Source organism: Anolis carolinensis, chromosome 2 (genome assembly GCF_035594765.1).
Source record: "Anolis carolinensis isolate JA03-04 chromosome 2, rAnoCar3.1.pri, whole genome shotgun sequence".
NCBI classification, from domain to species: Eukaryota; Metazoa; Chordata; class Lepidosauria; order Squamata; family Dactyloidae; genus Anolis; species Anolis carolinensis.
Genome location: NC_085842.1, coordinates 146,636,045 through 146,648,625, shown reverse-complemented (window position 1 = coordinate 146,648,625; position 12,581 = coordinate 146,636,045). Strand labels below are relative to the sequence as shown.

Genomic DNA, 12,581 nt, shown 5'->3' with positions numbered 1-12,581 from the left:
ACTGTATCCCATAGGATTCACTGTGGCTTTGTCTTTGCTTGATAAAGCAGGTGGACAGAAGCCTGATTTTCCTGCTACTGCTTGCCCTGCTGGTTAAACATCCACCAGAGTCGGCCAGATGCCAAGGTCTTTCCTCTACCAGTACCTCTGTCCACAATGAGAGACTGGCTGGGAAACACTCATAAGGAAATAGGGGCTGGAAAGAGAAAGGGAGGAGCACACACGCAAGCTTTGCAGTTCTTCCCAAGTATAAAGTTTCAACTACCGCATGAAGGCTCCAAGAGATTAGGGTGTGCTGATGTTTAAACAGCATTTAAACAAACAATGTCTGGCAGCAAAATAGAGCTTTCTCACACACCTTTCAGCTGTCTACGTTGACATGAACTGTTAGCAACTCTAAGTATTGAAGTCTGGAAAGGGCTGTATGATTTTGGCACTCCAATGCCACAGCTGAAGCTCACTGGGACTAAGTAGATTTTTTTTTTATCATGTCAGAAGCGACTTGAGGACATACCGTTTAGACTACTGCAACGCACTCTACGTGGGGCTACCTTTGAAGACTGTTCGGAAGCTTCAATTAGTCCAACGGGAGGCTGACAGGTTAATAACTGGAGCGGCGTTCAGGGAGCGTACTACTCCTCTGTTACACCAGCTCCACTGGTTGCCAATTAGCTACCGAGCACAATTCAAGGTGCTGGCTTTAGCCTATAAAGCTCTAAATGGTTTCGGCCCAGCTTATCTGTCCGAACGTGTCTCCCGCTATGACCCACCTCGAAGCTTAAGATCGTCAGATGAGGCCCTGCTCGCGGTCCCGTCAGTCTCACAGGTGCGGCTGGCGGGGACGAGAGACAGGGCCTTTTCAGTGGTGGCTTCCCGCCTATGGAACGCCCTCCCCATTGAAGTCAGGCAGGCTCCCTCCCTCCTGTCTTTCCGAAAGAGGACAAAAACATGGTTATGGGACCAGGCATTTGAGCATGAGTAACAGCAAAAATGAGATAAGAATATATGACCTACTGACAGACCCCACATGAACATGGAAAGCGCCTTAAATGTATATTTAAATGTATAATTATGTATATTTTAATGGATATTCTTAATTTTATTGTAATTTTTAATCTTGATGGATTTTTAAATTTGATGACAACTGTTTTTAATGTGTATGTTTATATTGTAAGCCACCCTGAGTCCCCTGATGGGTGAGAAGGGCGGGGTAGAAGTGATGTAATAAATAAATAAATAAATACTGCATGTTGCTTCTGGTGTGAGAGAATTGGCCATCTACAGAGACGTTGCCCAGGGGATACACGGGTGTGTTAGCTGGGAGGCTTCTCTTGTGTCCTCACAATCTAGAGCTGACAAATGGGAGCTCACCCATCTCGTGGATTTGAACCGGAAACCTTCAGGTCAGCAACCCAATCTTCAGGTCAGCAGTCCAACCGCCACAAGGGTTTAATCCATTGTGCCAATGAGGCTGATGACTAGCATGAAACATTTCCAATTTAGTGTTTGATTTTTCTATGTGTCTCCCACACAAAAATGCAAGTACACTGCAGCTTGTAAGCAGCATGCATAGAACCAGAAGGATTACATATTAATAAATAAGTGGCTAGCAATCTTAGTCAAGAAAAATTAAAATACTGAATTGACACATTCAAACGATTTTTGCATAATGAAAGGAGAAATTATGGATCAGTGCATGGTAATGATTAAGTTGTCATGGAGATATCATTTTCTGATGAGAGTTAGCACAACAGCTACTGTCTGTCCCTCTAGGGTGGCAGACCTATTAAGATTGCCCACCCTCAAAGACTAAGGAATCCTTCAGGATTCCAGAATGTTTTAGATGATTTTATGCCTGGTACTACCGATAATGCTGTTGTAGCCTAGTCAATAGATGGAGTCAAGATCTGGCTATGGTTATTGACACAATTGCTTTCAGACATCCTCTCCGACCCGTCACTAGTCTAGCTCTTTGGTACACAGTTGGAATAAGAAGGACAACAAATGAAGCTCAGACATAGAATAACTCAACTTATATCCAACAAGACACAACTAAGGGCCTTCGAGACAGAGCCTAGGTCCCAGGATCTGATCCCAGATTATCTGGCAGTGTAGACTCATATAATCTAGTTTAAAGCAGAAAACCTGGATGAGATCCTTGGATATAGGGCCTGTCTGGAAGGGCCCATAGAAACATTTTTGTTCCTTTAAGGTAGCAATACACAGATTGCACACATTTCATCTGTGACTTCACATTCAGTTGAACTATTCAGGGTGGTGGGGTATCTATTTCAGACACTCCTCAAATCCAGTTTTAGGGCCTTCTGCAGTTCACTGACACTTTTAACAATTGTTTCACACATACAATCTCTTGAATAAGAGCCAAATCAGATACTATCACTATAGCAAAACCTGTTCAGCAACTCTGTGAGTAGGATTACATTGGATCAGTATCAGCTGGTAAGTACCACAGATGTGGACAAACTTCTAGGACAACTAAAGATGACACCCTGTTGTTTCAAACAGTCTATTTCAGCAGAATTTGGTTGTGTCTGAAAACTGTCCTTTAAAGCATTTAACTCACTAGAAAGATGTACCTAGGGATATGTATCCAAAGTAGCACCCTTATTAGTGCAGGGCTATTTAAAACAATGAATGCATTTACAAGTTTAGAAAAGAAACAGCCCACAACAAGGCAGTATTTATACCCAAGACAGATTGTCGTTCTATATACTACAAAAGCCCTCTGTAAGGCAGACAGATGTCACCAGTCTATTTCATATAGGTGACTTCTTTCATTTATTTGTGTGCACATTTGCTAAACAAACTATTTTCTTCAGAATACATGCCACCAAACAGTCTAAATTTAGTTAATAAGCTGCCATGAGTCTCCAAGGGGAGATGGGACGGGGTATAAATAAAGTTGACTTGACTTGACTACCAGTGAAGTCTTGTACAAGGCTTGTTAGTTTTTATCTTTCACTAAAGGGCACCTCACTCAAACTCATCTCAAGGATCTTCTCTCTTATAATCTTTTCTCAAAGATTATAAACCAATGACAGTGGACAATTAACATGTGCACCTTGCCTCCACTTCCATGAATCTTTGCTTGCTATCTGATATCCAATTTTACTTGATCTCTGACACCATTGCACCCTTCTACCGTTACACAGACTCACCCGCTAGCTCTTCAGGGTCTTTGACAACAATATGTGCATTGAGATCCTGCAGTTGGTGATGCAGTGTTTCCAGCTTGCGGTTAGAGCTCTTGAGCAAATTCTCCACATTGGAGAGGTTCTTACGGTCCGTGGTAGCTTTGCGCAAGTTCTCTGCTCCCTCCTTTATCTTCAGTTCTTTGCGGATCTCACGCTTGATTTTATCCTTTTCTTCATCCAACTTCTGCTGTACACTGATGTCTGAGAAATCTGAGCTCTGATCCAAACCCAAGTGCTCCAGCACCGACCAGTTTCCTGGATCACTCTACAAATGAAACATGGCAAAAAGGTGATTATAGATGAGAGCAGAAATAAACCATAATTATGATTTACCACCATTTTATATTTCAGATATAACATTGCTATTAATTGAAAACAGAAGTGAAATTTTCCAATCTAGCACCTCTAAAGGGAACAAAGGGATTGAAGAAGTACACAAACTTAAAGTTTATACATATAACTCTAAACTAAAGTTTAGCATTATGTCCAAATGAAGCATCATGTCAAAATAAGATTTTCTATGTGTTAAAAAAACCAAAGGGGGGGAAAAACCATGACTGATTGGAATAAGCATCATAAATACTAGAGGTGGGATTAATATTGATGTTGCTGTTGTTTTAAAGACTTCTTTCCACAATAAAAAAGCCTCATGAAAATACTTCCTAGACCTATGAACAGCTAATAATCATAAGCACATGATCACCAGCAAATGATCACCTAGTTCTGTTTTGTTGGAGACCTCAAGTTCTGTTTTGTTGGAGATAGCAACCTTCTCAAGCCTCCTCTATCCAAAGTTTTGTCTATTTATAATGTGTCGTTTATTCCCTGAAGTGTATGTTTTCTTTGGTTTGCAGTTTTATCAGCTCTACATATGCACTTGAGGCAGTGGGAGGGGTTGCAGACCATGTGACTGGTTCAGTAACTGTTTAGAATGCAGCTTAAAAGAATAACAGTTTAGGAATGACAGTGGAGGCTTGGGTCTGTTTGAGTCAGATGCCAGTGTTAGAAGTTAGAAGACAGTTGAGGCTTGAGTTCCTTGGAAGTAGACTGTTATAAAAGAGAACTGTATAGAGCAATATAGTTTTGAAGAGACTGATAAAAACTGTAAGTTAAAAATAAAAACTGAAATGTTTTAAAGTTTAACCTGACCAAAAAATGTACCTGTATAGTTAAATACATGGAGTTGTGAGATAAATGAACATGTTATTTCAAAGAAGTCTACTTGAATCTTTAATGGTTGAAAACATCAAATAGAAACAAGATATTTACACACCCAGTGATTTTCCATTATCTAATAAACTAAGGGAACACTTCTGAAACTCTGCTACCCAATAGGTAATGATCCCAACAGGTCATAATCCCCATTTAGTTATGAACCTAACAGGTCATAATCCAATAGTGCAATATGTTTTATACTCACAACTGTCCTATTGGTTCAGGTCTCAGATTATAAATATTTATGACTATTCCTAAGAAAGACCATTTAGCATACTATTCGTTCTTGCTTCTGAGGTTGTGCACTCTTGTAGCCCATTCACATGTACAGAATATCAAAGAGGAACCAGGAACAGATGGCAATAGAGCTATTTCAAGCAATAGAAACAAACTACATTCAAATTCTAACAAAATCTGCTAACAAATATAAAAAACAAAACAATGACCTATAAACAGGGAACATTCATCCTCAAGGAAGGGAACACCAAATAATGTAGTAACTATTGGGCAAACTCTTTTGCAAACAGATGCTCAATGTTTTACAACAAAAACTTTTAACATATTTAGCATTAGAAATGCCAGGTGTCCAAGCTGGATTTAGAAAAGAAAGAGGCACTAGAGATCTTACTGCAAAAATACACTCATTAACATAGAAATTAAATAGACAGCATGTTAAAATGCAGCTGAACATATATGAAAAGTGGGACTCTCAGAGGAAGGAAGTGTGAAAACTGGAAGACCACCAGAATTTAAGATATGTAGCCTCCTGGGATCTCCACCTGATGGACTCCATGCTTCAGAAAATGAATGAAAATGGCAAAAGACTTGGAATTACTAATGATGAAGGTTAAGGAAGAAAGTGCAAAATCAGATTTGCAGCTGAATATCAACAGATAACTTTAAAAGAATGGCCACAGAAGATTTATATAACTTTAAAGTGGATGATGAAAACACTGAAAGTGTTAATTTTTTAAAATACTTGATGTGAAGGGTAGTCAGTAGAATATGATGGCAGAAAGATCTGTTCATCTGAAATATGATGTTGTAAGGCCAATCTATGGGGAACCTACTTGCACAGAGTGCTTTTGCATCCTTCTTTCTTATCTTTCTTACCCCACAGCAAGTATGAGGCCAACATTTTGGTCAAATGGGGAGTTTTCTGTGTGCCTGGGCCACAAAGTTACCAAGCATCCCTCAACTTCTCTCCCCCACCCTTAAGGAACTGGATGATCACTCCCTCACCCGTCCACACTTCCACATTTTCTGCACAGGAAGGATGGCTGAGCACATGTCAAGTTCACCAAGAGCTGAGATCAAACTTGAGATCAAACATTTTTGCTGAATACTTCCATATTCATTGTAAAATGTGATGTGTTTAAACTTAGTGTTTTAATAACACTGTTTTAAACAGTTTTCCCCCTTTGGTAATTTACATAAATTATATGAATTACATTTATTTAAAATCAGTCAGCCTGACCCACTTGGTAGACTTAGACAAACCATTATTGTCTCAGCCACCAATATGCAGTTTAGATAAAAGTAATATTTACCTATCTTGCACAGACATATTAAGAATAATCCATAATATTTTTTAAAAGTCAACACTCTAAAGGTAAAGGTAAAGGTTTCCCCTGACATTAAGTCCAGTCGTGACCGGCTCTGGGGGTTGGTGCTCATCTCCATTTCTAAGCCGAAGAGCCGGCGTTGTCTGTAGACCCCTCCAAGGTCAAGTGGCCGGCATGACTGCATGGAGTGCCGTTACCTTCCCGCCGGAGCAGTACCTATTGATCTACTCACATTGGCATGTTTTCGAACTGCTAGGTTGGCAGGAGCTGGAGCTAACAGTGGCCACTCACACTTTTCCCGGGGTTTGAACCTGGGACCTTTCAGTCTCCAGCTCAGTGCTTTAATGCACTTCACCACCGGGGCTCCTCAACACTCTAAAGCACTATTATTTAATGCTCTTAGACTGCCAGACATTGCATGGATATGCTTTTTGAAAAAGCAGGGAAAGACATTAATGAAGCAATTTGTTAATATACCAGCAATGTGGGAATGAACTATTACTGTTTAAAGAAGTCAGTTTAAACCATAGTTAATATTAACCACAATTTTTTTGTAGTTGATCTAAACCAGATGTAAAAGCTTCAGTTCCCCTCCTCACACCCACATCAGAAAAAGATCAGAACATTTGAGCCTGAGGTTCGCTGGAACTGATTCCTGCCACAGTAGATGTGATGCTATGTCTGAATATGGCCAAGCTCTTCAGGCAATAACAGTGAGGTGGTGCTAAATTTCATTTACAGTCTAGTATGCTTTCAAAATATATATTACGAAGGCCACAGCCTAAACCTATCAGCCTCTCGTTGAGACTTGCGTAGGTCTTTGTCCCAAGTTGAACCCAATGCAGGGGCTTCAGTTGTAAAGTGTGTATTAATAGCAACTATGAACAGAGTTCCTGCAAGGACAAACAAAATAAGGATTTCAAAAGAGTCCTTTGAAAATTATGACTGTGGCATATACACCACCGTCCGCTCATGTGCGGCTTCACAGGCGTAACTTAAGCAAGATGACAGACCTATGCCCTGGGGTGCTCTCTCGTTTTGGGTCTCAAATGCCTCATCGTTAGTACAGCAGTGTCTCCTTTCCCCAACTCATATGACGTGACATCCCTTCCTCCACAGACACATCATCTACTGTTCACATTGCTGATGCTTCCAGCATTTACAGAAAGGCACTGTTTTTGCAGATCCAGACAGCATGTTGCCCGCATATGCTCCAGAAGTTTAACGCTTGCTCATTCTTGTGTACTACATATGGGCAACATGTGACCACTGCAGAGGACTCTTCCATGGGCTGAGTGTTACCCAAGCTTCTGCCGAATGTCTTGCTACTTGGTGGACTGTATTAATTAAAGGGGTGGATGGCACATAATTATAGGGGAGAGTAGCACATGGGGAGAAATATTGTGTTAGTTTATATCTTGTTTCCCACCAACCTCACTACTTGAACTTAAGGGTGCAATGATTAAAACAGTTATACATGAAAGCATAGACCAATAAAAATGTAAGCCTTCAAAGTCTAATTAATTTAGGACAGCCAATATGGTTGAAGTCTGCATATTGGACTAGGACTGATGGTTCAAATTCCCACTCAGTCATGAAAAACTACTAGGTAACCTTGAGCAAGTCAGGCTTTCTCTGCCTCAGGGGAAGGCAATGGCATCTCCCTCTCTGCTGAACAAATCTCACCAAGAAAATGTCATGATAGGTTTGGCTTAGTGTCACCATAAGTCAGAAACAACTTGACGGCACACAAAAGCAACAAATAATGAAACCATCAATGTAATAATAATAATAATAATAATAATAATAATAATAATAATAATAATAATAATAATAATGCATCACACAGTCCTAGACACTTGGGAAGTGTTCAACTTGTGATTTTTGTGAAAAGAAATCCAGCATATCTATCTTGTTTGCTGTGTCATACAATAATAATAATAATATCTTCATTTTTCCAAGCTGAGACTGAAAAATGTGTGCGTGTATCCAACATGCTGTCTATAACCATTATTACTACTATGCTTATGCTTTGTAGGGAAAAGCAGCTGCCTACCTTTGTTTACAGTTGCATATGGCTTGCAGTTTTTTCTGCCTGCTCTCTACAATGCCCAGGGGACTGTGAACAGGCATCTCCTATGTATACAGACAACTGCACATAAAGGTAAGTTGCAAAATGCTGATAAGTCAACCCAGTTCTAAAGCCACAAACAGAATTAAATACAAGCAGCCAGATTTCACATACATTCTGCTGCATTCCTTCAAATATAATTATCAATTTAGACTAGGATTCAGGCCACCTTACAGTTGTATTGATTTATGACATATCATAAGTTTGTTCCCCACACATTGCCTTCCCTCTCCCCCCAACTGTTCAAGAGGGAGGGAGGGAGTTAGGGCAGTTAATATCGCAGCCCTCTGCTATGAATCCCTTCCAAAAGGCAGTACCTCCAACTCATGCTCAGAATTTGTATCAGGCTCCGAGAAAGACATCCTGGCCCTTGAAGAGGCTCAGCAGCTACCGCCAGTCCCTTCTGCTCGCAACTGCGTGCCGGCTACACCCTCATTTCCTGTCTGTAGATTCAAACCGTTCTTCTGGCCTGTGTGCAAACAAACCACTTCCTTCCAGAGTTCCTGTATTTGCTGGCAATACCGGAACCCGGGCTAACTGAAGGGAGCAACCATGGGGCCTATGTGCCCCCTGCCGACCTTCCAAACGCCATCCCCTCAACCTCCAGATTGAATCTGAAAGGGAAAACCAAATCTAAACATTACAGAAGGGAAATACATTTATTTCGGCCAGCTGAAACATAATAACATACTGTGCAACTGTTGAGTTTGCCAGAACTTCATTCAGTTGGATGTTATACAAAAGAGTAACTGATAGCTGGACATGATGCTGAAGCTGCTTTTTACAACACTTAGACTGCAGAAACTACAGAACACATGTGTCAGATTTAATTGCATTAGGCTGTACTAGAGGGGCAGGGAATTGCCAAAACTACTAAACAAACAAACAAACAAACTTTGTTCTGAAAAATAGTTGGATTTGAGGTGCTAGACAAGTGTGTGTGAGTGAATGCTGTTGCATTGCCTTTTCACATTTTAATTGCATGTTTTCAATTGTTTTTAGTGTGGTTAATAGTTCTGTTTCACATTGATTGTTTAAAAGATTGTAGCCATGCTGTATTGGCTTTTATTTGTAAGCTGCCTTGAATGCTGGTTTTGAGCAAAGTGTGGGGTTAGAAACAAAAGTTGTGGTGATGGTGCTGATGATGATGGTAATAACAATACCAACAATATGTGAAAGTGAGATCCTTACAACACTGGCCAGAGAAGGTAAGAACAGAAGCACAGTTATAAAGGAGTAGCCTGGGATGTAGTACTTTATAGATGGACCTTATTATTATTAGTGGCGCAGGACCACTACTTGGAGTTTTATCTGTCTGCAGCCAACAAAATATGCCCTCTCTAGGAATTTTCTAGATCTTCTAGGGCAGTGAATCTCAAGCTGTGGGTCCCCAGGTGTTTTGGCCTACAACTCCCAGAAATTCCAACCAGCTTACCAGCTGTTAGGATTTCTGGGAGTTAAAGGCCAAATCTGGGGACCCACAGGTTGAGAACCACTGGTAATCATTAATTTTAGTAGGATTCAGTTCATGGTTTCCTATTTCAATGGTAAGTTCAGAAATGTAACCCCTTGATTTAAGTATCATATTGTAATTCATACAGACGAAATGGCTACTAGTACATTGTAACTTACTTGAACATCCTGGTAAGGGCACTTAGCAAAAGAGGGGAAACATTCAGCGAACAAAGGTACAATATTGCTAAACAAGATACCTTTTTGGTCACTTCTGTAGCTGATCATGCCTATCGATCTCTGAGGCTGTTGCCTTGTCTTAATAGACTGCCATTAAGGGCCCATCTACACAGCACCTAAAACATGGCATTTACTAGGTTAACCGGAGTGGGGGTGGCGGGGGGTGGCTACATGACGCTACCAGTAAATCCACACCAATTTGTTGCAACGGGCTAAAAATATGGGTAAAAAGTTCCTACTTTATCTTGATTCCGTATGCATATTTGCATCACTGTATATCCTTGCACTTGCGAAAAAGGTATGCTTTCCATTCCTCTTTCCTGTGGAGACGGCTCCAGCACATGTCTGCTTTTAAAAAGCCCAAAACAGTTGATCAGGTGATTGGGTTGTGAAACAGACACACAGCTGATTTGAAGGAAATACAAATGGAGAGCAATTAGAACTCTCTGAAACTCTTTATTTTAAACTGTTAAAATATTTATATTTTAAAATAATATTAGACAGAGCTTCAATAAACAATTGGGGGAAGGGAGAAATCTGGTGGAAGGTTTTGTAAAATTCACTCTGTTGTATGCTGAACCTCATATGTACACATGCAAATCTGCTTATATTTATATTAAGGTATTCACATGTGCACATAATTGCATGTATGGTCACACAGATAATGGAGTAATTTAAAAAACCTTCCGCTGGATGTCTCCCATCCCCCTCCATCTTGTTCTGATATGGAGAGAGCCTATGTGGATGGTGGGGGACCCAGTTTCAGGACTAAGAGCTCTGTATGGGGACCTACAGTCAGGTCCTGGGATTTTTTAATCCTCATTCAAATCCCACATTTTTGTGATATCTGGAAGCACCCTAACTCAACTTTTATAGAAGCCCACTGATAAGACAACACAGGTTTCCAGGGTACATTTTAGACTAAAATAGCTTGACATAGAGTCACATACACTAATCCAATTCTGCAGAAACAGTACAAAATGACTTTTTTTTTTGCAACTAAACCATTAGGAATTTTCAACATTGAAGTTCCTAGCTCAGCTTTGAGCAAGAATAAAGTTTAGTCCAATACATTAATTGATTCTTGATGGATAGTCTCACAATAGAATTGCAACCCCCAAACAACATTGGATTCACATTTAAAATTGCATGATTTTTTAAAATGCTAATGTTAAGGACCATTCACTAGAAAAAGACAAAGCATGGGCCTACATAAAATACTGATTCCTCCTCTGTATCCCAGATGTAGCTGCACTTCTTGGCCAAGCAAAAATACACCTAGATTTGGGATCTTGGGGAGCAGCCTGCATTATTCAAAATATTCTACTAGCAAATGGGCATTGGTAGTGGTGGTGACAAAATGGTAGGATAGGAGCTATCACCTTTACTTTTTAATTAAGAAGACAAGTATGAAATGTCCTCCTACAATATCACACTCTCATTTCCTCCCTGAAGTGCCTTTCCATATCCCAAAGCGACTGATGAGAGCCTCAAATATGTCATCCTCCACCTGTGCTCTTATTTGGCAGGAAAAAAACCTGTGTAGGCCCTTGAATCTGGCACAACTTCCCAATAGTGACAAATACAGCACAGGGACAGAGAGCAGCTAGAGTGATGGGTCTTTAATATGACATTGATCCAGAACCTCAATCCAGTTCAGGAGTGCATCCCAGATTGGGGCCCCATGTCACTGCTTTAAAAAATCACACCCACCTTAAGCATGTCTTAATAAAAACCATTAATGATACTGCAAAGTGAATATAGAATCTACAGCTATCTTGGCTGCAGTGGTCAGAAAAACTGCTGAAATCATGTGACACAATTAAGTAAAAGGAAAGCTCTGGTTTACTGTCACAAAGGTAAAGCAGAGAGACCTTTCTGGGGTGCAGACCAATAGGCCACATTTCTCTGGACTAAATATCCCACGAAAATATGGTAGGGAATAAAAGGAACTGCTGGTATGGCTCTTTCAGCTTAGCCTTGTTGCAGTCTAAGGTGCACATGTCCTGCTGCCTCGCTCAGTTCTGGGCTGGAATCAGTCCAGGTCACAGTCTCAACAGTCTCAGTGCTTGCCCAGGACACCTCTTGATGCAATGCAGGAAACGGAGCGGTTGCTGATTCACTCCACTTCCTTCAGCACGGCCCCTAACATAATACTGCAGGGGTTATGGCCACACAGAGATCAGAAAAGGGGGAGCAGATCTATTTTGCTGGTGATGCAGCTACATGTTTGAAGAGGACACCATGCAGCAGAAAACAAGATAAAGCGTTGGTTCACTCTGCCTTGTGCTTTTTCATATGCCTTGGACATAAAAGACAAGCTATGTATTTGGGACAGTCACAGGATCCCTGCCTGCAGGTTGAGATGATGTAGATAAGGGAAGTTGAACAAATTGTCTCCACTGCCCATTTCTTGCAGAACTACTTGTAAAAATTTTAAAGTTATTACACTATGTAACATGATTTTTGTTCCTGAATTATGTCATTTCCTACTTGGTTCTATCATAAAAAAACATGGAAAAAGTTTACGTCCTGCAGCACATTTTGCTACAGTTTGCAATGAATATTTCATTGAGTCTCAAGTAATTCAACAGTTTGTGGCAGCCACAAAAATGAAGTTTCTGGGGTATAACAGCTACTTTCAAAGTAAGTACCACACAATTGAACAGGCACAGTGTGTTAAAGCACTGAGCTGCTGAACTTGCAGACCAAAAGGTCCCAGGTTCAAATCCCGGGAGCAGAATGACCGCCCGCTGTTAGCCC

General features: G+C 40.5%; 1 protein-coding gene across 2 annotated transcripts in view; it reads right to left on the bottom strand.

The window, feature by feature from the left end:
• The window catches only part of pkn1 (protein kinase N1), a 75,290-nt gene that overhangs the window by 23,710 nt on the left and 38,999 nt on the right, over positions 1–12,581 (bottom strand). Inside the window, exons 1-2 of one of the 2 annotated variants that reach the window (XM_003217135.4) lie at positions 8,444–8,570; positions 3,180–3,480 (exon numbers count right to left, since the gene is read on the bottom strand). In XM_003217135.4, coding sequence (XP_003217183.2) covers positions 3,180–3,480; positions 8,444–8,488 — 346 coding nt within the window. In that variant the 5' untranslated portion in view covers positions 8,489–8,570. Of the gene's footprint in view, positions 1–3,179; positions 3,481–8,443; positions 8,571–12,581 lie in introns of those variants that run through there. The other variant, XM_008104213.3, reaches the window with a different exon arrangement.